The sequence below is a fragment of the Mytilus galloprovincialis genome, chromosome 1 (assembly GCF_965363235.1).
Source record: "Mytilus galloprovincialis chromosome 1, xbMytGall1.hap1.1, whole genome shotgun sequence".
In the NCBI taxonomy this organism is placed as follows: Eukaryota; Metazoa; Mollusca; class Bivalvia; order Mytilida; family Mytilidae; genus Mytilus; species Mytilus galloprovincialis.
The window spans coordinates 117,694,303-117,720,432 of NC_134838.1; the positions used below are offsets into that span (position 1 = coordinate 117,694,303).

Below are 26,130 nucleotides of genomic sequence, written 5' to 3' on the forward strand. Positions count from 1 at the left end.
TATTAGATACCATTGAAAAAACAACATTGATATTAAAGGTACTAATGTAACTGCACCTGGTATACAGTTCGATAACTAAATGTCTCATCAGTCATAATGTCAAAAATATTTAATATTAAAAAAAACATGCTTTTTGTGATTTTACTTTTTAATAATGTTTTGATTTGAGTTTTATATAATATATAAAATGGAGATGTGGTATGATTGCCAATGAGACAACTGTCCACAAGAGACAAAAATGACACAGACATTAACAACTATAGGTCACCGTACGGCCTTTAACAATGAGCAAATCCCATACCATATAGTCAGCTATAATAGTCCCCGATATGATATAAACACGTTATTATTATCAGGCTTTTGACTAAAACAACTGAAACAGCAATATTAAAACCGCCTTTACAGAACTTAGCACCACAACATATCGACAACACTGCTTTAAAAACAATGGAACACTATGTATATAGAAAAAAATGAATTTGAATGCTTTCGAACCAAATATTGTTTTGAAAGGCAAATAAAGGCAATAGTAGTATACCGGTGTTCAAAAAGTATGATCATGCAAATTATAGGTTGTGTATGGATTCCCATATATTAAAATATTGCACTGAAAATTTCACTATAGACTTTATGTCCTTTTTTGCAAAAGTAAGATACGGTAAGAGACATGAAGCGTTGTATTTCAGGAGACACTCATTTATAAAAATAAGGAGATGAATTATGATTGCCAATGAGACAAATATCAACCATAGCTCAATGAAGTATGTCAAGTTTGTGAGTAAGAGACCCGGTTTACACATCAATAACCTCTAGAAAAAATGTGTTTAATTCTTATAATTCTGCATCCAAACATACGCAATTATTAATTATGACTATAGAGATACTTAATGTAACCTTTAGATAACTACGTATTTTTAAATTCAGACCATTATATATATTGTATTATTTATAGCACAATAAGAAAGGGATTTACTTTTATTGTTTTTGATAAATTAATTATCACAATAATTATTCTAATGCAATTATTTTGTATCTATGGTTCTGATTGGATGACAGTAAGCGTAAAATTCTCTATCTCCTTGTCTGTAACTAAGGAAGCCGACATTTTGAATTGCTGAATGTATTGACATGTAATTTCTACAATAATAAGCCAAAATACTCACATGTTGCAACTAAAAATCTTCTTTTTATCAAATTTTATTACATTTTGAAGCGGCACAGAAGCCAGAAAACGCCCGGTGTTTATGTTTGTCGCCGGAAGCATACCTATGGCGTCACCTAGTGTAGGGACCAAAGAAGATAACTTCTTTTCGCGGAATTTTCTATAATGAAGATTTTACCACTGAAATAATGATTAAAATTTAATTATAAACTTGTTTTGCATTAGAATAGAGATAACTGTATTGTATTTGAAGCTTTGCGGACGTCCATCGGTAGTTTTACTGTCGCAAATACCCGTTTACCTGTCTCCGCTACGCGTCGCCAGGTAAACTAAATTTGCGACAATAAAACTACCGATGGACGTCCTCAAAGCTTCAAATACAATACAGTTATCTCTTAATTTATAAATTCGATAACTTCAAGTAAAGCAGCAATTGGCATTAATGATAGGATACTCAAGTCATGAATATTTCTTTCGACTTGGAAATAACATACAAGGCATATACAGGCGCTGCTACCGTATTGTTACAGATATGTAAACTTACAAATCGGAAATTAAAATATCTTTTTTGTAAACCGAATCTTATTGTTAATTTTTTGATGTGAGTGAAGAATAATTCTTTTACTTCATTGTATTTTCAATAGGTTCAATAGAACAATTGGGACCAGCAAAGTCACTTACTTTCTCATTTACAACAATGATATTGTGTAGATTTTGAAAAATAATAGAACAATAAGATCATAGGTTTCGAAGTAAATGGTCGACATCTTGATTCCTGATCAAACAATTGAATTAGTGTGAATTACACATCAACCGATATTTTTTGTGGAATTTTTCTGCAAGGATATATACAACAATATAATTTGTTTGTACAGGTGTTTACTAACATATGTTAATTCATAAAAATATAAGTAATGTGGGCGATTGTATATTATATAGTGTTTTGTTTTTAATTCTGATTGTAATGAAACATGCAAATGTGGAGCAGGATCGATCTGCTAATCCTTTTCGGAGCACCTGTGATCAACCCCAGATTTTGGGATGGGTTCATTTTTCTCAGTCTTTAGTTTTCTATGATTTGTTTTGTTTTGTGTTCTGTTGTTTGTCTTTTGGTCTGTTTCTTGTTTTGTTATGGTGCTATCAGTATATTTTCGAATTCTGATAGAAAAAAAGGAAATGAGGTTTCCATCCATGACACAAATTCAGTACATATAAAAAGAAGATGTTGTATGATTGCCAATGAGACAACTCTCCACAAGAGACCAAATGACACAGAAATTAACAACTATATATAGGTCACCGTACGGCCTGTATCAATGAACAAAGCCCATACCACATAGTTAGCTATTAAAGACCCATAAATGTCACTGTAAAACAATTCAAACGAGAAAACTAACGGCCTACTTTATGAACAATAAGGGAACGAAAAACATATATGTATAAAAAAAATGACTGAATTACAGGCCCCTGACAAAGGACATGTTAGCGGGATCCCAACCGTCTCCTAACCTCTAACAGTGGTGTAACAGTACAACATGCACAGCAAAATACACACTAAAAGCAAAGGAACAGCGGTTTTATCGTTGTTCTTCAACTCAAAGTCACAGTGAGACCTTCAACACGTAGTAAAATCACTTTCGCCTCACTCCAGTTTAAAGAGTTTATTTTTTGAGCGGAATTCTTTTTAAAATACGTTCGGTACACTCTGCAAAAAGAACATACTGAAAAGTAGAACATATTTAAAACAAAATAGTTTGTAAGTAAAAAGGGTCTATAGGCCGCCCCAAAAACATGCTTGGATTAAAAAGTTTTGAAATTGCGATTGAATCTCTCTTTGGTATATTTCTCCTCTCTAATCTAAAAAATCTGGAAATATAGATATGCCTTTTTTCATCTGTTGCCAATTATCTCGTATTCTGGTTATCCTAATTTTGGCTCACAGCGATTCAACCCATTGACCAAAAAATTTCGTAGAAAAGTATGATTGACAATATTTAAGAACGTGCTAGTCAAATTAGATTTTAGACTCGAATTCGTCAGTATATAAATACTGTAATGCGTAGTTTAGACTTGAACAATATTTGAAAGAGTTAATGGCTTACAGTATATCATCAATATCAAAATGTTTGTTTGCAAATTGAGATTTTAAAAAAGACCATTTCTATTGTGTTCTTTTGATGAATACCAAGTAGTTTGGAAAGTCGATAAAGCAAATTTCCAAAATAATAGACGATGATATGATATACCATATGGCTTATGTAAAGATATTAGAAAGTGAATTGATGATGACCATTATTAGCGCTACGCCGAGAAGAACATATGGAATATACATAAATTAAGCTACAGGGGAATTTAGATAGAATACCTATGCCACTAATATCAAGGTAATACAACAATATGGTGCTAGTTCCCAGTTCTAAAGGGTTGAGGTATCAGATTGATTAAAATGCCCAACCACAATTACATCCACCCAATAATGATATGAAGTCGAATAATAATAAAAAAAGAGACAAACAAAAAAAAAAGGTAGTATAAACACTGATAAGGCGAAGCCAAGACCGACAGAACACAATAAAACAAAAAATGCCGAAAATACGGACAATAGCTTACAAAACAATACACGAAGAACAGAAGACATAATATCACAAAACCCACCGTAGTAGATATCAGGTTATAGTCTATAGGTATATACTGCGCAACACGTGACTTCCGAAAAAAAGAACACGAGAGAATGACTACGACTGTTATAAGATTTACATAGTCATCTCTGACACAAGTATTTCGTAACGGTCATCCAACTCATAATTGCACTCGTTAAACTACCGAAGGGATATTTGCATGAATAACAATAGACAAAACCTATATCAAAAGTGTCCCGGCAAAATACATCTAATGTTATCAATACAAACTATTATACTCATTGTCCTTAATATCATTGAATTAAACTTAATCAGTACATCCAGAAATATAAAGTCAATAAGATCAATTTACGAAAACTGTGTCTTAATTGTACAGTCCCCTTCATGAATGTGACCTACCGAATTAGACTATTTACCAGATTTGTTATTTCATAAGCAACACGACGGGTGCCACATGTGGAGCAGGATCTGCTTACCCTTCCGGAGCACCTGAGATCACCCCTAGTTTTTGGTGGGGTTCGTGTTGTTTATTCTTTTTTTCTATATTGTGTAATGTGTACTATTGTTTGTTTGTCCTTTTCATTTTTAGCCATGGCATTGTCAGTTAATTTTCGATTTATGAATTTGACTGTACCTCTGGTATCTTTCGTCCCTCTTTTAAACTAATTTTGATCTGAAACGATAACTTTGATCTGAACAGCTCTTAAAAGACTAAACAATAAGTTTAGTACTGTTTAGCTAATACGCTTGGTGTCAATTATGGTCGGTTAAGGATGACGTTGACCGAAGGACTGAATATGACTGAATAATTCAATGTTCAGACTTTTAAGATGATGTTAAGTTCAAAATTACCAGTACAGAACGAAATTCATTTACTTGTGGTGAAAGAGAATAATTTTTGCAACTTTAATTTTTCGCCATTCTTAAAGACTTAAAAAGCATTGATTAATTGCAAAGTAATTACATTGAATCTACATGAATCAAGCAGTGTTGTGTAAGTTATCTAAGGAGGAAAGAGGCCGAATATTTTTTTGTTATATATATATAGGATCGACATTAACAAAGTCGTTAGAATATTTGTTCACATGTTCAAAGCGAGGTACAAGGTTGAAAAGTAAATACATCCCTCAAAATTACTTTTGTAACTGACACATTGATTTGTATGTTGAAATAGGTTTTGGACATTGAGTTGAAATTGAAGTGTTCATACAATATCTAATTTATAAATCCGTTATACTATTATAATTGTGTGAAGATACGATTTGTTAACATTCATCAATTTTCAACTAAGTATTAACTGTCCTTTTATGCGTGTTCTCTCCTAAAAAAGGAAATAACTAATTACCAAATTTCAATCTATGCTTTCTTATATTGAGAATAGTAAAGAGTTTGTAAATGTTTATCAGATCTCAAGTATGCACGACTAAGTACACATCCGAATTTGAAATCACTTCCTACATAAGGAAGGGTTTACTCATCATCAACATGGCGTTACATATAACATTGTATGTTTATGTATCGTTATTCATACTTCTTCAAAGTAAGTTTTTATTTTAAATGAAATAATGTTGTACTCTCTAGCGGAAAAAAATCCCAATTTAAAAGTTACTATCAAATTCTACATGTTTTATGACAAGAGTTATATTGAAATATGTACACACACTTTCTTTTTCATGCATTATTATTGTTATCCAAAGTAGTAAGCTGTTCGGCAGATAGTTCCTGTAATTGTCCTTATCCAACATATTGTGATCATGGTGGAAATTGTCAATGCAGAGATGGGTTCAATACAACAAACTGTACTCAATCTTCTGACATGTGCTGTAAGTAATCTATATATGTATCACAATATTCTAGTATGCTTTTCATCGTAAAATACTCTCTTCTTATAGAGATAACACGACTGCAAATGAGAAGACTATCCACATCATACCAAATGACGTGGATGTCAGCACATGTAAGTCGATGCACAATGAAACAATCAGAAAAAAACAATACCGTATGGTAATTTATATAAGGTACCAACATGACAATACGTAAAAGTGAAATATGGCAAGCCGTTCTCGTCAAAACTATGTTTAAACCCTTTTTTCGACAAAAATACACACTGAGATTTAAAAACCTAAAATAACACACTGAGAAATCGAAATTACACACTGAGATTTAAAAAAATAAAAAACACACACTGAGAATTCAAAATTACACACTGAGATTTTAAAAAGACACACTGAGATGAAATAAATTGAAAAACACACACTGAGAATTGTTAATTACACACTGAGATTTCAAAAATACACACTGAGATTAATATGCAAATTACTAATGAATATTCATGAGATGAATAATTCAACAGATTAATATCTTGATCTCAAAAACTCTTGTTATTATAATGAAATGCGATTCCTTCAATTAACATTCGTATTAAATTTCAAGACTTAACATCGCTCATATTCATAAGTTTGTTGCCTATAATTCAGATCATTACTACTACCAGTAATTAAACATGGGTCCCTTTTCAAAAGTCTTCCAACAGTTTCCTTGATTTCGCTAGTTAATCTTTTTTATTTTTGTTACGTTTATATGCTATAATAGACACTTGGGTAAAAATTTCACTGCATTCTTTTGCAGATTGTTCCAATGTTTTCTTATAATTTTAATAAGGTTTTTCACCATTTGGTTATATTTTGTAATAAGAGTAAGTGGGTATTTTTCTTGTTCTTGTATTTCTAAAGTTTTTTTTAATAATAATTTGGAACCAAATCGAAGGATTAACGAGTTCTGTCCCCTTGTTGTTTTAAGCTTGTAATAGATTCAGATTAAGTATGCTAATTAGATGTGTGCGCATAAAAAGTGCGCACAAATCTCAGTGTGTAATTTTAAATTCTCAGTGTGTAATTTCAAATTCTCAGTGTGTGTTTTCAGTTTATTTATTCTCAGTGTGTCTTTTTGAAATCTCAGTGTGTATTTTTCAATTCTCAGTGTGTAATATTCAATTCTCAGTGTGCATTTTTCATTTTTGTAATCTCAGTGTGTCTTTATGAAATCTCAGTGTGTAATTTTTAATTCTCAGTGTGTAATTTTCAATTCTCAGTGTGCGTATTGAAGTTTTTAAATCTCAGTGTGCTTTTTTGTAATTCTCAGTGTGTAAATTTTTCGAAAAATGGTTTAAACATAGTTTTGACGAGAACGGCTTGCCATAGTAAAATCACAAAAATACCGAACTCCGAGGAAAAATCAAAACGGCAAATTCCTCATCAAATGGCAAAATCAAAAGCTCAAACATACCAAACGAATGGATAAGAACTGTTATATTCCTGACTTGGTACGTGCATTTTTTTATGTAGACAATTGTGGATTAAATCTGGTTATATAGCTAGCTTAACATCTAACAGTTACATAAAATTCACTTATATTAACAACGATGCCAACAGGTCAAACAACAAATCCAACGTCAGAATGGATGAGTAACAAACCAACAAACAAATTAATATTGCAGAGAATAATTACAACCACTGAAAAAGAGGCTCTTGACTTGGGAAATGCTCATACAGATACTAAGAGAATTTTAGTATTTCCCTCTTTCTATTGTTTGCAGACTGTTCCAGTGGACAAGAATGTATGTATGGAAACTGTACATGTGCGCAAGATGTCCAATTCTCCTGTATGGTGCTTCCATCATGTGACAGCAATGTTACTATTTCGTGTAAACATAACGCAATGTGTGTGATAAAGGAAAATCAACCATACTGTATATGTCCATCTAATATAACAGACTGTACTCCAAATCGATGTGACGAACAGCCATGTCCTAGTGGTGAATGTATACCCAGGGAAAACAATGATTATGATTGCAAATGTCCGAACGGAGGTGTTGGTAAAGACTGTAAATTGAACATACACTGCACAGAGGGGTGAGTACATTCGATTTAAATGCCTTTTTATACGCCCGTCAAAATTTTGACAGGACGTATTATGGTATACAAATTTCCTGCGTCCGTCCGTCCGTCTGTCCGTCTGTCCGTCCGTCCGTCTGTCCGTCCGTTCGTCCGTCCGTCTGTCCGTCCGTTCGTCCGTCTATCCGTCCGTCCGTCTGTCTGTCCGGCGTAAACATGTCGCACCGTAACTTGAGAACGACTTATCCAAATTTCATGAAACTTAATAAAGTTGTTTCTTATGATGGTCAAATGATCTGTATACTTTTTGGTGAAAATAAGATTAAAACTTTTTTAGTTACGGCACTTTGTAACTAAAACAGGGATGTGTTTTTTTTACATGTCGCACTGTATCTCAAAAACGATTTATGATTATTGCTTAAAACTTTACACACTTCTTAGTTATATTAATCTGAAGATCTGTATACTTTTTGGTGATGATTCAAAATTTCATTTTTGAGTTATCGAGTAATTTGTAAAAAAGGGGGAGAGTTTTTTACATGTCCCGACGTATCTCAAAAACGATTTATGATTATTGCTTAAAACTTTACACACTTCTTTGTAATATTAATCTTAAGATCTGTATACTTTTTAGTGATGATTCAATATTTTGTTTTTGAGTAATTGAGTATTTTGTAAAAGAAGGGGGAGGTTTCTTTGACATGTCCAGCCGTATCTCAAAAACAATTTATGATTATTGCTTAAAACTTTACACACTTCTTTGTTATATTAATCTGAAGATCTGTATACTTTTTGGTGACGATTCAAAATTTCATTTTAGTGATATTTAGTTTTTTGAAAAAAAAAGATGGGGATGGGGGTTTCACATGTCCAGCCATATCTCAAAAACAACAAATGGTTATTGCTTAAAACTTTCTCAGAAACTGTTTATGATTATTGCATAAAACTTCCACACAAGGCGTCGGGCGTTTCATGCGCTCATGGCGCAGCTGTATATTTTACATATTTTTGCATAGTTCTTGTCAATTTTGTTACTATGCCAGTCACCACATGGTAGTATGTATCCGTAGTTATACATGTATTCGATCAATTACATTCCTCAAATCCTACTTCAAAGACAAAAGCAGTGGTTATCAAATTTAATTACAGAATACATTTAGGCAATAGTAGTTAATCGCTGTTCAATAGTCATAAATCGATTAAACAAAAAAGAAGTCCGGGTTTCAAACTAAAAGCAAGGGAAACACGTCAACTATAATAAGAAAACAACGGAGCAACAGAAACACTGACATGCAACAAAAACAAACGCTAACATACATAGACACGAACTATTTGATAACAAGTGCCATATTCCTGACTTGACATTTTAAGAAAAAATGCTGGGTTGAACCTGGTTTATGGCTAGCAAAACTTCCTGCTGCTATGGAAATGTTAAGCGCTACAAATACAACATTACCTAACCGGAATAAGTATAAAATAAACACTAAAACACGCAGGACAGAGAAATACATAAATAAATCAGCCAAACTGCAAAACAACATGTGAACCACTGAACGGACACCTCCCGTGAATTTACGACAGTAAACCAGGACACCTCAAACGAAATATAAACTGCGCGATACGCGTATCAATGCCACAAAAAGTGATGTAGGTTTTTTAATGTTTTTTTTAGCAAAGGTAAATTAATAAAAAATTAGAATAGATTTGTTATATTACAGACCCATACATGAAAATACATTTGGGGTTGAGTTTTTAATGTTATTATTATATGTTTTTCTTACCATGACAAGAAAATAGTTATGGACCATTGAGTAGCTACTTTAATAGTAGTTAACGTCCCTCGATGGTTAACTTTAAGTGCCTACCAATATTTACCCTCTAGGTATGTTTTCTGTTTTAGGTTTTGTACAAATGGTGGAACCTGCTATGAATACGAATATACTAGATGTAAATGTATGTCAGGTTATTTTGGTCCGCGGTGTGAGATCAATAATAACACGATTAGCAAGTGTAATGCATTGGGAACAAGAAATGCAACCACTAATCTCATTACGAATATAACAGAATGCATATGTAATCCAAATTTTAAAGGTGATTGTTAATCCACGGCTTTAAACGTATCTTAAATACCTTCAATTTTACTGGTGTCATTTTCTTCAGATATGTATGCAAGTTTATCTCTTTTAAAAGGGTTCTATACATTTCTAAACATATCTTTTCCACTTCAGAAAATGCCTGTACCAAGTCAGGAATAAGGCAAGAAAAATCAGTACTTTTGTAATCTAACTTTTTTTTAGACTTTTCAGAAAATTCAGTTACACAAACCGCATTGAAAAGTTTGGATAAACCCAGACATAGGGAGTGCCATAAACTGTATTATTATATATCTGTTGGATACTTTGATGAACATATTGTAGAATTTCAGAAACATTGCAACTAAAATTTTAATTACCGTAGTTTTTCTTTAGATTTAATTGTTTTGTCAAGTATGTAAAATTATTTTTGGACAAGCATTTATACTCTTTCCTCTTTCTGTTCCATTATATGAAAGTGCATGGTTAAACTCGAGGCACTTTTTTAGTTACCCTCATTAATAATCACTCAAAGTTTAACAAATAAGCATGATACGCATAAATCCTAATCAATTACATCGCACCCAAAAAAGAGCAAAAACTATCAAAATTCAACTATAACATAGGGTGTGAATTGTTTCCATAGCATGAATAATGAATAATATCAGTGACTTAGATGTTTCGAAGATCCTTAAATAATCAATCATTTATAATTTAGGAAAGACATGTAGTTTATTGGACTGCACAAAACAGAATGAATGCGAGTACGGTTTGTGCTATTCGGATCCTATAACAGGATTAAAGTGTGTCTGTCCAACAGGAATGACTGGTACCTACTGTAATACGGATATTAATGAATGTTTAGAAACACCTTGTTCCAGAAATGGGACTTGTACCAATTCGAAAGGTAAGAATTCTCATGACATTAGTTCGAATTAAAGATAATCATACCAAAAATTTTATTTTATGTAACGCATAAGTGATGACTCGTCTTTGAATTTAACTATAGCCTACTCTCCTGGTACCATTGATTTGTCTTTTAGTTTATACATAAGAAAGAAATGAAAATAGTTTCCCATTGCTGTCCTAATGTTAGGTGAAATAAAAACTGAGTCGTATTGTGTTCAATCCTCATTGAACACAACCTTATCAATACAATAAAGTATTTGTATTTCAATTTCAAGAATTTCAGTATAGTATAGTAATGACGTCATAGAACACAAAACACTACACAGAGAGCTTACGACTAAGTAATATGCTCCAAACATGAAAAACCAAATTTTCGTTAAAAAAAAATCTATCAACAAAGTTATTATGATGTACTTTATCAGAAGACAATACTGGTATTGAGATTTGAATCCCAAAGCAAGTATCAATTTAACTTACTTACAATCTTAATTGATACTTGCTTTGGATTTTAAATCTCAATACCAGTATTGTCTTCTGACAAAGTACATCATAATAACTTTGTTGATAGAGTTTTTAACGAAAAATGTGTTTTTTTTATGAACAAGCTATGCAAAGTTCTGCAATTTTGCACGACTTGTAGCACGGAAAGTAGCACCGTAACCAAAACATTTGATTATATCTTTGTATATACTGATGATCTACCTTTACAAAGAACTTATCATTAACTCTTGTTATAAAGCATCAGGATTTAGAGAAACGTGAAAATTGAAAAACTTATCAGGAACACAAAGAATAACAATTTTGTGATTTTGTATACTCCTCAATAGCAGAATAGCACATTTTTACCAGGTGAGCGGTACAGACGTAGGAGTGCCTCTGGTTTGTATTGACACCTTTAGCAAACACAAAAACCATGGCAATTTTGTAGAAAAAGTCCAGTCTTTTGATTTAAAACAATAGTAATCGGTATTCAATTTCACATGAAAACTGTGTTGAATTGACAGAAGTGTTCTGCACTATACACAGCAAAATATCATCTGTTGTGATAAATTTTGTAGGAACATTTGAATGCCAATGTCCAGACAATTCCACTGGTAAACATTGTGACAATAAGCTTAGTAATTGTTTTACTCCCGATAAATGTTTAGAGGTGGCTCAAGATGGAACATGTAATGTATGTATCAAACGTTCTTTGCAAAAACTTCTAGAATAAATCATAGTTATTTATAGCAATTATTTTTTATATGTGTTTTAATTGACGAAGTCAAAAGGAGATATGAGGCTGAATTACCCGGAATTGTTTGTAAAGATACACTGGGAATTCATAATATAGTTAATGAAATAGATGCATATTTGATAGTTACAGAATAATAATAAATCCTGACGTTCAATACTGCTATTGGTCGCGAAACGACCCAACTGGTCTTCATAGTCATAGTCACATATTTTCGTAGACTTCACCTCAAACACGTTTTATTTTTTGCATAAACTTTCAGTCAGTAACTTACACAACAACATTATCCACACATTCCTGAATGTAGTGCTTCCACGCTTGCTTTACACTCCAAAGAAATAACCAAAAGAGGCATACCCATTGGTGGCCTTGGACTGCTCTTTGGTTGGGTTGTTGTCTCTAAGACACACCCCCAACACCATTCTCAATTTCAATCAAATCTTATCGGTACATGTTTTACTTTAATCATGATACCAGCTAGGAGTTATTTCAAGTTTTACGTTTGTGTTAAAATGCATAGCTGTAACTTTATCATGAAGAGCACGTGCAGTCATATATATTTTTTTATTTTACTAGAAAACGAATTTATTTTGCAATGCCCCTTGATTGTTTTCTGTCTTTCAAACTAACACAATCAAATGAAACATCTTTGTAATGAACATATGAAAAAAACTTTAACGTTAGGTCATACAAATGCAAAATAAAGATAAAAGAGACAGAAGTACAAAAGGGGGAATTAATAGAACATAAGTTCAAGAAAAACGACCATCACTTTCGTCAAAAATAAAAACGACAATTACTATAGACAAAAGAAAATCGGCAATTACTAAAGTGACAAAAATAAACGACTAAGAAACAAAGAAAACAATTGAGAAAACAATTCACAGAAAACTTGTAGTGACGTGTAACGAGAATATTGTGATTTCAGCGATCGAAAAAATTGCAAATATATACTATTGAGATAATTTATTGTGTTTTTGAAGCCTTATTTTTATACTGAGGAAGCAGGCAGGCGAATATGACAAAAACTTATAAATCTCAATGAAAATATTTTTTTATCAAAACAAAAAATGAAAATATGCGTCTCACAACAATGCCAACAGTTTTTTTTCAATCTTTTGAAGAAAAAACAAAAAGAACCACCAGCATCTACGTACAATGTTTGTAAGGATATTTAAAGGGTTATAACACATTATTTAGCTTGTTTATTTTACGATGTTTGAACACATTACAGAAAGAAGATTTTTTAAATCATAATAACACCGATAATGATTGTAGGCTAACTGTAATGATTTGGCATGTAATTTTGATGGCGGCGATTGTATCTTGAGCGAGGATCCATGGGACAGCTGCAAAGAAGTGAAAGGGTACTGCAGGTCATTGTCTGGCAATGGACGATGTGACCAGACATGTAATAATGACGATTGTCTATATGACTTATCAGACTGTAACAAAATAGCCAACACAACTTGTCCGGATAATTGCACTGAGACATGGGGCGATGGACAATGTCAACCGCAATGTAATTCACGTGTTTGTGGTTATGATGGCTCCGATTGTATTAGGACTGGAACTTCATCAATAGGAACAATAGTAGTGAATTACATTTCAAGATCAGATGAGGGATACCGATCAGTTGGACGTTTATTAAGCAGCCACAGTGGAGCATATTTTACCTACAAATCACAGACCACACCCAGTCTTTTGATAATAACAGAACAACAAAAGCCTTTGCCTACAACTAGAATAGAATCAAAGTATGTTTTGTGAATATGACACTTGAATGAGTATTTGATAATTACATTTTTAAATTTACATCAATTTGATCTGTAGTCACTATGAACGAAATGATAAGCTCAGCCATACTGAACATTATATTTTTAAAGAGTGGCCGTAGTTTTGCTCAAGAAACTAGAACGTTTTTTTTTTTTTTTTATCTAACAACAGTTATGTCAAATTTAAAAATGCATCTGTGACACTAACAACTCTTATTAGTTTTGAGTTGAAACTGTGACACTAGTTTGCATCGGTAATTTCTTTTTATTCGTTAGGTATACAGCCTTTTATGACGTTAGTAATTCCGTGAATTGCACAACAACTGTTGGGTGTTGGAATGACACCAAATCATTATCCAGATTTTCTGCAGTGATCTATATGAAGAATGGAATGCTCTTTCACCATAACATGATGCCAATTACGATTAAAAATATAAGAGGTAAGTCTTTGTAAACGTATTTCATTGATTTTTAGATGTGCGCAACAAGCATTGAATATGTGAGCATTGAATATGCGGCATAAGCTCTACCAATTTTTGCCGTTTTTAAGTTATTTTCCTTTACTTTCAAGTTCGTTACATTAATTAAGTTAAAAAAAACTAGTACATTAAAGTAATAAAAATCTAGTAAAGAGATTAAACGTAAGAAAGTATATGTGTATTAGATACCATAGTTGCTCAAAATAGAATGACGTTTCGTATAATTTCAGCATGTTTGATTGGTTATTATGGTGAAAATTGTGACCATCCTTGTCCTACACACTGTAACAATACTTCAGAGTGTAATCTTGCTACGGGAGCATGTCTAACCGGATGTGTTGAAGGCTTCTATGGACCAAAGTGTACAAAGCTGTGTAGTGAGCACTGCGAGAAAGGAGGATGTAATGGTATTGATGGGAACTGTACAGATGGTGCCTGTAAAATAGGATACGAAGGAGCACAATGTGATCAGAGTAAGCTATTCTTTAAATGCACGATCTTTGGTTTTGTTGATGTTTACTACCGTTCGATTTCATGTAAGAAAACTCTGCCGTAATGATACTGGTTCATGTGGAAATGAGCACATTCACGTCATATTGTCATTGGAAAAACACCAGTGCCAGTCAAATTTCGATTATATGTTGTCATTTAGATAGGTATTGCCTTGAAAACTGAAAGGTAAGTTTATATTTACAGAAATGCAACCTTAAATAACGTATTGTTGTATAGATATACGATAAATATTGTTATATTATCCTATTCATCAATACAATATAACTGCTACTAGAGAGTGGACATACAAAAGACTTCACTTAACTAGTCTAATGTTTACACCATTTACAGAAATGAAAAAAAATATTAATCAAAATAGAAAATAAAATATTGTTTTTTTCTGAAACAAAAAAATGCTATTTACTTCTATTTATCTTGTGGATGATAAGCATACTGTTTGAGCCATTTTTTTTTATTATTCGTTATAATAAACAATAAACAAGTTTTTTTTTAGGACAATTCTTTCCTCAATTAAAATTTGGAGGAAAATCTGTTTGGCCCAAAAATATTTCAGCCATCTGACTCTTTTTTACCATACGACTTTTTGGCAAATTTTGCATGTGATTTGTTGCAGTATAACTGTTTTCTGCAAAATTTAGTTATTTCAACATTTTTATTCGCATAAAAAATAGTCAAAAACTATCTTGGGCTATCTATGTACTATGCTTATATAATTTTGAACCATCATAAAACAGAAATTTCAATCATTAAATGAAAAAATCAGCGTCTCTTCGACGTTATAGAATTCTTGTATTTGTCTTTATGAATATGATTAGTCTGTTTTTAGTGGTACACATTTGACGTGACTCTGAACTTGTACATCCCGTCATTTTGTTATTGTTCTATGCTAATGTTTGTATTGTTGTCTTTTATTTTTGCTTATATGCTTTGTCTTTATGCCTTTTTGTGGTTTTATTTACAATTTATTTACATATGACGTGGCTCTTTATTTATACATCCCGTCATTGTGTTATTGTTCTATGATAATTTTTGTATTCTAATCCGACACTTTTGTTTATATGCTTTGTCTATATGTCTTTTTGTGTTTCTTTGTTAGTATGACACATATCTGCAATTATACATCCCGTCATTGTGTTATTGTGTCATGGTAATGTTTGTTTACATATTTGTGTGTTTTTATATCGATTAAGATATTAACACAATGTTGACTGCCGTGACTCTATTTTATGACATTTTCACCTATTATGTCTGTTTGTTTTATTCACACATCGCTGTTAATATTATTGAATTGTATGCGACTGTCATACAAGTGAGAGACTTAGCTAGCTATAAAACCAGGTTCAATCCACAATTTTTTACTTAAGAAAATGCCTGTACCAAGTCAGGAATATGACAGTTATTGGTCATTCGTTTGATGTGTTTGAGCTTTTGATTTTGTCATGTGATTAGTGACTTTCCATTTTGAATTTTCCTTGGAGTTTATTATTTTTGTGACTTTAATTTTTTAACATGTTTTGTCTTGAAGAATTTTATAAATAATAAACAAAGTAACGGACCTCTACTATATGCTTTGTAATTAAGATAAACCACTCCACTAACATTTTGTTTAAAATAAAAACACGCCAATTCACCTAATAATAAATATATTCGGTTTCCATGTACATAGAACTGTATAGGTTGAAGATTAATGAATACATTTTCAAAGTTATAAGTTAATCCCCAAAAGTACTTCGGACGCATAAAATATATAAAGGGTAGTTTTATTATTTCAAGGACTTGATATATTGTCCAGACACTATCATTTGTATTGTTGGATCATATACATTTCTTGATTTTTGTATTGTTATTGTCTCATTAACTTAATATCTTATTTTATTCCTATCTATTATTAAAGAATGCCCAGATGGGACGTATGGAATGAACTGTATACAGAATTGTAGTGCTAACTGTGAGACTGATACATGTGACAACGAAAACGGGTCATGTACCTGCATGGCAGGATATAAAGGGGAAGATTGCACAACAGGTAAAGTTATAAACGAAAGACTGAAAGTTATAGTTTACGTACAACTGTATAACAGATAATCGGACAGGTATGGTAATAACTCATTGCTGTGAGACTATGGAAGGACTATAGCTCTAGTGCAACTTGTATTATAATATGGTTAGTGTGCAACTAGTTGGAGATTTAATCTGCCATATAACATTACTACGTTATTAGTGGTGTAAACTTTTGAAAATTAAACAAACAATGAGAAGATTTAATGTATCCCATATACAATTTACATTTTGTTTTGCTCACATATTCTTGTCAATGTAATTTCGTTCTATGCGGCTATCATACAAGCGAAAGACTTAGCTAGCTATATGACCAGGTTTTATCCACCATTGTTTATATCAGGAAATGCATGTACCAAGACATAAATATGACAGTTGTTTTCCATTTGTTTGATGTGTTTGAGCTTTTTATTTGCCATTTAATAAAGGAAGATTTTTTTTTAGAATGTGAAGGCGGAAAGTATGGAACAAACTGTATGCTAGACTGTGGGATGTGTTTAAATAAAGAAGCTTGTGATGGAGTGAATGGAAACTGTCAATCTGGCTGTGCAGCAGGATATAGTGGCGAAACGTGCAATCGTAAGTATCAATAACTCACTTCTTTCATTATTGACTGAAAGAACCCCTTGATATGGGTGCTACAAGCGCAAGTATCAATACCTCACTTCTTTCATTATTGACTGATAGAACCCCTTGATATGGGTGCTACATGCGCATGTATCAATACCTCACTTCTTTCATTATTGACTGATAGAACCCCTCCATCTGGGACTACTAAATTATAACACTAACTAGATTTGATCATACACTCTATACCTCTAACCGTTAACACAAAACATTCAATTCGTTTTCAACAAAGATAAAAAAAATAAATAAATATCGTAAGTAAGGTGATATGAATGAGCATAATAAAACAGCGAGTATTGAAAATGGTCTACATTGGAAAAAAGTGAACTTTTTCAACTAATAAAAAGTATCACATACCGATTTCAAACCGTGTGACGGAATAACCTTTATCAAGTACAATTGAAGCATAATTTTGGTAAGCCGGCCGAGCCCACTTTTCCGAAGCAAAAAATCGGTTTGCAATTTACGTTATTAACACTAAAATGTCATAAATGGGAAACATTAGTTAATCATGACTTAAACTAATAACATAAAGTGTCAAATATAGTTACTATTACTCCTTTATCATAAAAATGAACAATAAATCGGATACGTTTCGAGAACGGTCAAGAAAACTAGTATTTTTTAAAGGCAAAATTCTATCATCACCACGTGAAACTCTTGGTTTAAAAGCTCTACTGTTATCAGCAACCGTCTATAAAGGAAACCCGGATATATTATGATACGAATTGTAAGCGACATAGAAATGTAAAGTTCACAATTGGCAAGCTAAAATCATATGCATCATATGCATCAATGCAATAAGACAGACTTAACTGTATTTGTTGTATCTTCTATTTCAATTCAGATGGACTATATGCGTTTAACAAAGTCACCACAAAATCAAATATTTAGTAAAAGGACGTTATCTTTTTAATGGAACGTGAAGTTAAATGATATTTCTGGTTTCTTTTCATTCTTCCGTAGAATTTCCTGTGTGAATTTTCCTAAAATTAAATAAGAAACAAGTCCACAAGAAGAGAAGCACAGTTTGTTCCCAAGAACATACCAATTGTTTGTTAAAAATACACACCATGTAAACGTAACAAGTATGTTGTCAATCAAGATATCATTTTTTGCTTCGATCCAAGTGGGTTTTTACATGATACGAGCTATCTATTCCTAAGACAAGATACTTGTATCTAAGTTAGCTATTCTCTTTTATGAAATAAAGCAGAACCAATTCTTTCAGTTTGTCTTTTACTTTGGTACAGGTAATACCTCAGGTGTAAATGGTAGAAAAGTCGACTTTTTTAATACAATTGCTAGAGGAAAGAGATTGTATGTACTCTTACAGATCTTTGGAATCTTCAGTATCCACATCCGATTATGTAATATAGTTTCATGATAAATTGGATGCTCGGTTTTGATTGCTGATAAAATGATAAATACCTGATTGTTATGATTTAGATCGAGGTTTCATGGAACACTTTACGTTTGTTAAATTGTAAATCTTCTATTCAAGTTTACGGATTGGTGTATAACCTTTGTGTGCGAGTATATGTCGGTAAAACTAAATGACTACAAAAGATAAACATGTGCGTCAATAGATTAGACATTAACAACAAGGCAAATATTTCACTATGTATCAACATTTAATCAGTTTGCTCGTTGAAACATTTCTATTCGAATTTTCATCTAAAAAAATGACACTGTACGAACAACCATCATGATACCAATGTAGGCAATATCCTTCACAATGAATCATTTCACTTGAAGATACCTCCCTTCTTTAATTACCAGTCTGTCTCTATCATCATTTATACATATAGCAAACCTCATGGTACTACACATTTTTTAAACACGTGTTGAGGGATCTCAATATTGAGAACTTACACATGTGCTAGACCCCATCTAAATAAATAAGGCCGCTGGTCATGTAAATACTGATAACGTTATGCCATGAATCCCGTGAGCCTAAATCTATAAATTTGAAGGACAATTGGACGAATGAATTCAGTTAAGGATTATGCCAGCCAATAGCTAAATGGTAATTTCTGAAGACAAAGTTCCCTACACCTCGTTTTTGTTTGTTAATCATTACATTACATAAACTGCTTGATAAATGACCAAGCTATTGACAATTCACCTGTAAACTCATATACTTCTTGACACTTATCAATGAAAAAATCCTGAACAATCTCAGGCCTGTTCCTTTGGGATTTCAACAAAAGGTGAAAACTGGGTCTTCCTTCACTGTACTGGAACCAAAATGCCTATATAGAATACGTTAAGTATTTAACAAAAGCTCCACAAAACCTCTTTACAAAGTTTAAGAATGATCATCTACGTTACAATCTACGTCCCTTTTCTCTGGAATTAGTATAAAAGACATTCAACTACACTGCGCTTTACGCCAGTATTCCTTAATCTAGACTGAAACAGATTAAAAGAATGAGTTTAAATTTGTGTCACAAAAGAGAATGTATAAATTCAATAATTTCTTTGAGCGCATGGCTTAGACATTAAATATAATACATTGTCTTCTTTAGATTGTGAACAAGGAAAATATGGCAAAGACTGTAAACTTTCATGCTCTAATTGTGAAAAAGAATTATGTAATCCTGACACTGGGACCTGCACTCACGGATGTACACCGGCGTTTACTGGAAAAGATTGTAAAACAGGTATTTTATGATTTAGTATGAATATTATCGCTGTGCTTTTTTCGGCAGTGTCAAAAAGGTTTTTTTTTTGTAAAGGCCAAAACGATTACAAAAAGACAGTTTTGTAAAGTGAATGGAGCGTAGTTTTAGCCATTTACGAAGTAATTGATTTAACTTCAACATTCTGACGATGTGACTAAGTCGTATTTTACACAGATTATTTTTTTCTCTCACTTTGGCTTTCTGCACGATTGGCCATTTTGTCTATAGCTTTATTCATTAACTTTATCAAAAATTATAGGAATACGTCACTAGTTTAATATGAAATTTATTCATCACTCTCAATTATGCTCCTTCAAATATATAGGTAATCATGAACGATTTAAATCAACTGAGTTGAATTGTTTAACAAACCTTATATGAAATGGATATTGAAATCGACTTCCTATTGTGAAAACCTTAATGCGTAGACAAAATTGATATAATTTGAGCTAGTATGTAAAAATTATTGAAATGAAAAAGCGTCATGTATTGATTGTCATTAGTATATATAGCACAACTTGTTATGTGTGTCAATATTTAACTTTTGAAACTTATATTCGCTTTTAATATTCACACATTTTATAAAATACAATACATGTCTATAAATGTATTTAATCCTGCAGTCGGGTCACGGTGACCTTACAATACGTATTGACCCTCTTCAGCAGGCATGATGGTGACGTGCCAGTTTTGTGAATTTCCTCGTTATATTTTGCCAAATAACTAATACTAGTGTCTATCAATATCCATACATGCATTTCAAGTTTGTCTATGATCGTATATCACGCACCGTGCAATGTAGCACAATCCCTTTGTGTCTTTTTTGGCTTGCGTTGTTTAAATATGTCTGATATTGTAAAATGCGCTTATCGTGTAATTCAAACATCATCTTGTTCTTTTTCTTTTATACAGTATGGAAGTTTCGGCTTTTTTAGCATGGATTATCCACAAAGGACCATTTTATCCCGTTCGATAATATAGCATGGGAGTTTCCCATTGTCAAGAACCTTATTATTAATTACTTTGATAAATATAATGTTTACTTAAAAACAGTGTCTAATTATATCATATATCACTGTAAAATAAAGTGTAATCATAAACAGTCTATATAAGTTTAACTTAAAGGTAACATATTCCCTTTGAGACTACTCAATAGAAACTAGTTACCCCATATATTTCAATTTCTGTTTGTGAACCAAGTGTAAGATAAATAAATAATTACAGTTGCCTAGATTGTTTTCTTTGTTTCTACATAAAAGATGTTATGACACATGAATAAACAAATGGAGAAAAAATTTGCTTGAAAATTTCTATCTCAGTATGATCGTGAGAACAGCAGGAAGAAAAAGCATTTTGTCTGAATATTTCTATTTCAGTTTTAAAGTCTGGACAGAAGCAAGAAAATGCCAACAGCTCAACCATCATAGCAGTGATAATTGTACTTGTTATACTTATAGTTGTTGGACTAGCAGTAGCATGCATATTATGGTATCGTATACATTTCTAACATTTTGTCTTATGGCATATATAGCGATACAATATATTGGATTGAAAAGTTGTTTATTGTTTTGTTTTTCGTAGTCTTTTTTTTTTTGTGTGCGTTTGTTTTTAAAATTTTCATGTATTGTTTTGTTAAATGATATTATTTGTATTTTTTATACTTCATTTAAATGAATTATGGACAAATTATCATAAAAGAGGGGCAAAGGATACTAGAGGGTAATTCAAACTTATAGATCGAAAATAAACTGACAACGCCATGGCTAAAAACGAATAAGACAAACAGACAAATAATATAACACTAGACACAACATAGAAAACTAAAGACAAAGCAACACGAACCCCATTAAAAATTGTGTGTGATCTAAGATGCCCCGGAAGGGTAAATAATTATCAAAGGTACCAGTATTATAATTTAGTACGCCAGACGCGCGTTTCGTCTATATAAGACTCATCAGTGACGCTCAAATCAAAAATATTTATAAACCCAAACTAGTACAAAGTTGAAGAGCATTGAGGATCCAAAATTCCAAAAAGTTGTGCCAAATACGGCTAAGGTAATCTATGCCTGGGATAAGAAAATCCTTAGTTTTTCAAAAAGTTCAAAGTTTTTTATACGGGAAATTTATAAAAATGATCACATTATTGATATTCATGTCAACACCGAAGTGTTGACTACTGGGCTGGTGATACCCTCGGGGACGAAACGTCCACCAGCAGTGGCATCGACCAAGACTGCAGATCCTGCTTTTCATGTGGCACCTGTCGTGTTGCTCATATAACAAACCTGGTAAATAGTCTAATTTGTGAAAAGGGAACGGGAATATAGTTTCGACATAATGAACATATCTGATATCATCTGTGAAACTGATATTCCATAACGGTCAACCAACTCGTGATGGTATCCGTATTTTTTAATAAATAACACTACATTTCTGTGTGATACATATTTTGCTAAACGATTATTGGTTAAATACTGTAGTAAGAATACAAAAATCAGTCTGGTAGTCTCATACAAATAAAAGGACAGTGATTTGTACATGAGTAATGAAACAGTATGAACGAAATGACCAAGGTCGAAATCCCACGAATGAAGACTCAAATAAAACTAAATTAGGACACCAAATATAGTCATTGTAAATTTTTTGGGAACATCATCTCATGTTTTAATCCAGATCATCCAATGCCATATTTTTGGCTTGAAAAGATATATTTGATCGAAAATTTAATAGACATTTCGAAGAAAAAAACTTTTCAAGAAAAAAAATTCTTATTCCGGGCTCATTGTATTTTAGGTTAACTGTTAATTTCAAACAATTATATAAATTATACGGAATTTATACATAACATTTTTTAGTTGTGATGTGAATGATTGAAATACCTATGGCATACATATTTGATTATCCGATTTTTACAACAGGAGAAGGAATCAGGAAGGTTCTTATGTTATGGACGAAAAATATTCAGACCAGAAAAACATATCTGCATTAGAGCTACAGGCTGTTCATGCAGACACAGAAGAGGAACCTTTAGTTGCTGTCACACCTATTGGTAAATCAAATGTTTTCCTATACTAGATACAAAGCTTAGCAAAAATAGATATGTAATCCTTTACTACAGCTGTTTCATACACATTCTAAAGAAAAAAAAAGATACAAATGGCATATGCTTGTTTATAAACATATAATAAATGAAGGAAGGTAGAAAAATAATTTTCACTATAAAAAGTAACTCACACACCGAAATGCGAACCTTTTATAGACCACTTTCGGATTCGTTTTTTATCCATCAAAAACTATCGTTTTAGTGAACATCAATTGTGCGTTACGGTATTCGTCACTTTCGTCCCATGCTAAATGAACGGATGAAAAATATGATGCTATATTGCACGAATTATTCGGGAAATACTAGTACACATTTTATAATTCTTAATCAGCACTGTAACTAGATAATTGTGATTAAGTCCCTACGGCACAAACATTGCTTCAAGTTCATCCTGCATAATGACGATCCAGAAGACGCTTTATGAACTTTAATAGTGTAGGGGTACAGGCGGGCCACTATATCTGGTGAAGAACGCATTAAAAGCATAATTGAAATTTCCTATGAGGACATTACTCGAAAGTAGTCTAATTATTTCACTTATTAATGATATGCAGCATTCATATAGTATATCAAAACCCAAACGACCTGCGAACAAATTAATTCGATAGTGGTATTCATTTCTCCAAGGAAATGTCACGATTAAAAGCAGTGGTTAAAGTATGAAATAGTAAGAAGTAAAAACAAATGTTGTATTATGTCGTCATATATATTATTTTACAACATCCTTTAAAAGAGAAAGGGAGATTCCAAAGGGATATTTAAACTCATAAGCCAAACTGACAATACCATGGTAAAAGAAAAACGAAAAAGGACGAAATGAGAGTCAATATGAATCTAAATAATCTATGCAAGTGGAACGATTTTGATTCCGAAGGCTATTTGATTAAACATACACAAAGATAATTCACAATATAAAAAAGTTAAAATTTCATATATTAAAGATAATTCTGATGTTATCACTTTGTAGATAAAACCTTCCCGGACGCGAAACTTGTCATAGAAAGTGAAGGTGGTAACCAAGAAGAAGATGACAAACAGCAGAGTGATACAACAAGGTCAAGTAAGGCTAGTGACTTCAGGCCAGAGAGTATTCATGGCAACGGCCCAGGAGGTGTTTATGTCGGCACAGCTGAAAACGGTGTTGTTCAAGTTGAAACAAACAACAGTTCGGAGATTCAGGAATGTGAGATGAGTGAAGACAGTCCCGAAAAAGATAGACAGCAATCTGCACCAATCAACGTTCAGGAAACTAGTAAGGAAGATTCCGAGCAGTCTGATGAACAAAGTGCTCAAGCTTCTTCAGCAAATGACAAACAACTGTCTTTAGATGACCAGAATGAAAATACTTCAAAAGCAAGTGAAAAGGGCCAGGATTCAAATGAAGAAAAAGAAACAATCGAAAAACCAGACATGAATCCAGAAGAACCTTTTACCACTGTAGACAGTAATGGTGTAGTAAACACCAATCAGTTGTAATATTGTTGATATTTTCTTCATACGTATGTTAACAAATCAAAAATTAAAACAGTTTGCATTATGTTGTCCCTTTTGGTAGTAAACTCGTTTTTATGCATCCCTTCTTTACACATGTTTAGATCTAAACGTTCCTGGTGATAATTGATCCAGAAATGCGCTTCAAATGCTTTGGAACTTCAGTATATCATCTCGGTCTTAATGATATGAACCCATCTTAACTTTTCTCTATTGACATCATGAATATTATTCATATGAGACTAAGTGATAAGAAGTTTTCATGCAAATGTTTAAATCGAAATGAATGAAATAAACATCTATGAATTATACACATGATGATCGCTTATTTATGTTTAAAAAAAACAATATTAGACAACAATTATTATATCAATTTGCTCAAATTCCAATTAGTAAAATTTATTGATATTTTCAAGGAATATGATCACTGTGCAGCATCACCAACGGGTATAAGTACCCAAGAAGCGATAGCAAAAACAAATGTGAATGTTGAACTTGTTTTTATAATATTCTACGTATTGCTGAAGAGAAACGTTTTGTAATACTGATTCCTAGTAATGTAGCTACTACTAAGAGGCTGATAATGGTCCTCAATTAGCTTTGTCTCTCTTATAATCGTCAGAATCTGATAGGGAGTACCTGTTCAACGAAGCATGTGACAAGTTTAAACTTGTTAAGAGCACGTTTATTGTTCAATTATTCATTTGACGTTTTCGTAGAACAAATTAATGTCATATTTCAATCTTGAACAACACTGTATTTCAAAATAAACTATTGTTTACACAAAGAAATTCGTGTAAATAAAGCGAATTAATGGTACGACTTAAAGTGGCGAATATAGTTGTTTATAGTACAGGGAATATAACAGGTACTTTTATCATCATTTTTTCTTTGCTTCAGGGTACTTATACCCGGTGGTCATGCTACACAGTGGTGGTATACGTACACTCTTATGTTTTATTAACTTGTGTATTTCATTCAAAGACTTTTATAAACTTACCATTAAAATGTGTACACCTCTTTATCTTAATTATTAACTCATCATAGATACCTGGATTTAAACAAATGTACGCCAGGCGCTCGTTTCGTCTTTAAAGACTCATTAGTGACGTTTGAATAAAACAAATAAAGAAAAAGGCCATATTAGATACGATTCTGTATAGCGAGGAAGCCCCAAAATTTCGAATGGTTTTGCGAAACACAACTAAGGTCCTCTATTTATGTGGTAGAAAATCTTTAGTTTAAAATAATTCGATTTTGTTAAATATTTAATTTATAATTAAGAGTTGATCTCAGAGAAAACCATGCAAAATTTGAAAAATTGTCCAGCAGCAACTATTGAAATTTTTTGTGTTGTTTGTTGGAATGTCAAATGACTCAGCATCCCTTTGAAAGTGTTTCAAATTATACCTGTTTGTGCTATTTTTTGTAACACGTGTTTTTATATTTATCAAATGAGAAATCCGAAAATCTTTGAAATTTCATC

The 26,130-nt window shown here is 32.3% G+C and overlaps 1 protein-coding gene across 1 annotated transcript in view; it reads left to right on the forward strand.

Moving 5' to 3' along the window:
- The window catches only part of LOC143065499 (uncharacterized), a 39,103-nt gene extending 13,437 nt beyond the window's left edge, over positions 1 to 25,666 (forward strand). Inside the window, exons 12-27 of the mRNA XM_076239137.1 lie at positions 3,509 to 3,546; positions 5,208 to 5,341; positions 5,499 to 5,624; positions 7,397 to 7,712; positions 9,595 to 9,785; positions 10,485 to 10,673; positions 11,734 to 11,849; positions 13,188 to 13,666; positions 13,961 to 14,124; positions 14,394 to 14,636; positions 16,571 to 16,702; positions 17,179 to 17,313; positions 19,893 to 20,027; positions 21,425 to 21,536; positions 22,969 to 23,099; positions 24,121 to 25,666. Of these exons, the coding sequence (XP_076095252.1) occupies positions 3,509 to 3,546; positions 5,208 to 5,341; positions 5,499 to 5,624; positions 7,397 to 7,712; positions 9,595 to 9,785; positions 10,485 to 10,673; positions 11,734 to 11,849; positions 13,188 to 13,666; positions 13,961 to 14,124; positions 14,394 to 14,636; positions 16,571 to 16,702; positions 17,179 to 17,313; positions 19,893 to 20,027; positions 21,425 to 21,536; positions 22,969 to 23,099; positions 24,121 to 24,629 (3,150 nt within the window). The 3' untranslated portion in view covers positions 24,630 to 25,666. The remainder of the gene's footprint in view (positions 1 to 3,508; positions 3,547 to 5,207; positions 5,342 to 5,498; positions 5,625 to 7,396; positions 7,713 to 9,594; positions 9,786 to 10,484; positions 10,674 to 11,733; positions 11,850 to 13,187; positions 13,667 to 13,960; positions 14,125 to 14,393; positions 14,637 to 16,570; positions 16,703 to 17,178; positions 17,314 to 19,892; positions 20,028 to 21,424; positions 21,537 to 22,968; positions 23,100 to 24,120) is intronic.
- The last annotated feature ends 464 nt before the right edge of the window (positions 25,667 to 26,130 follow it).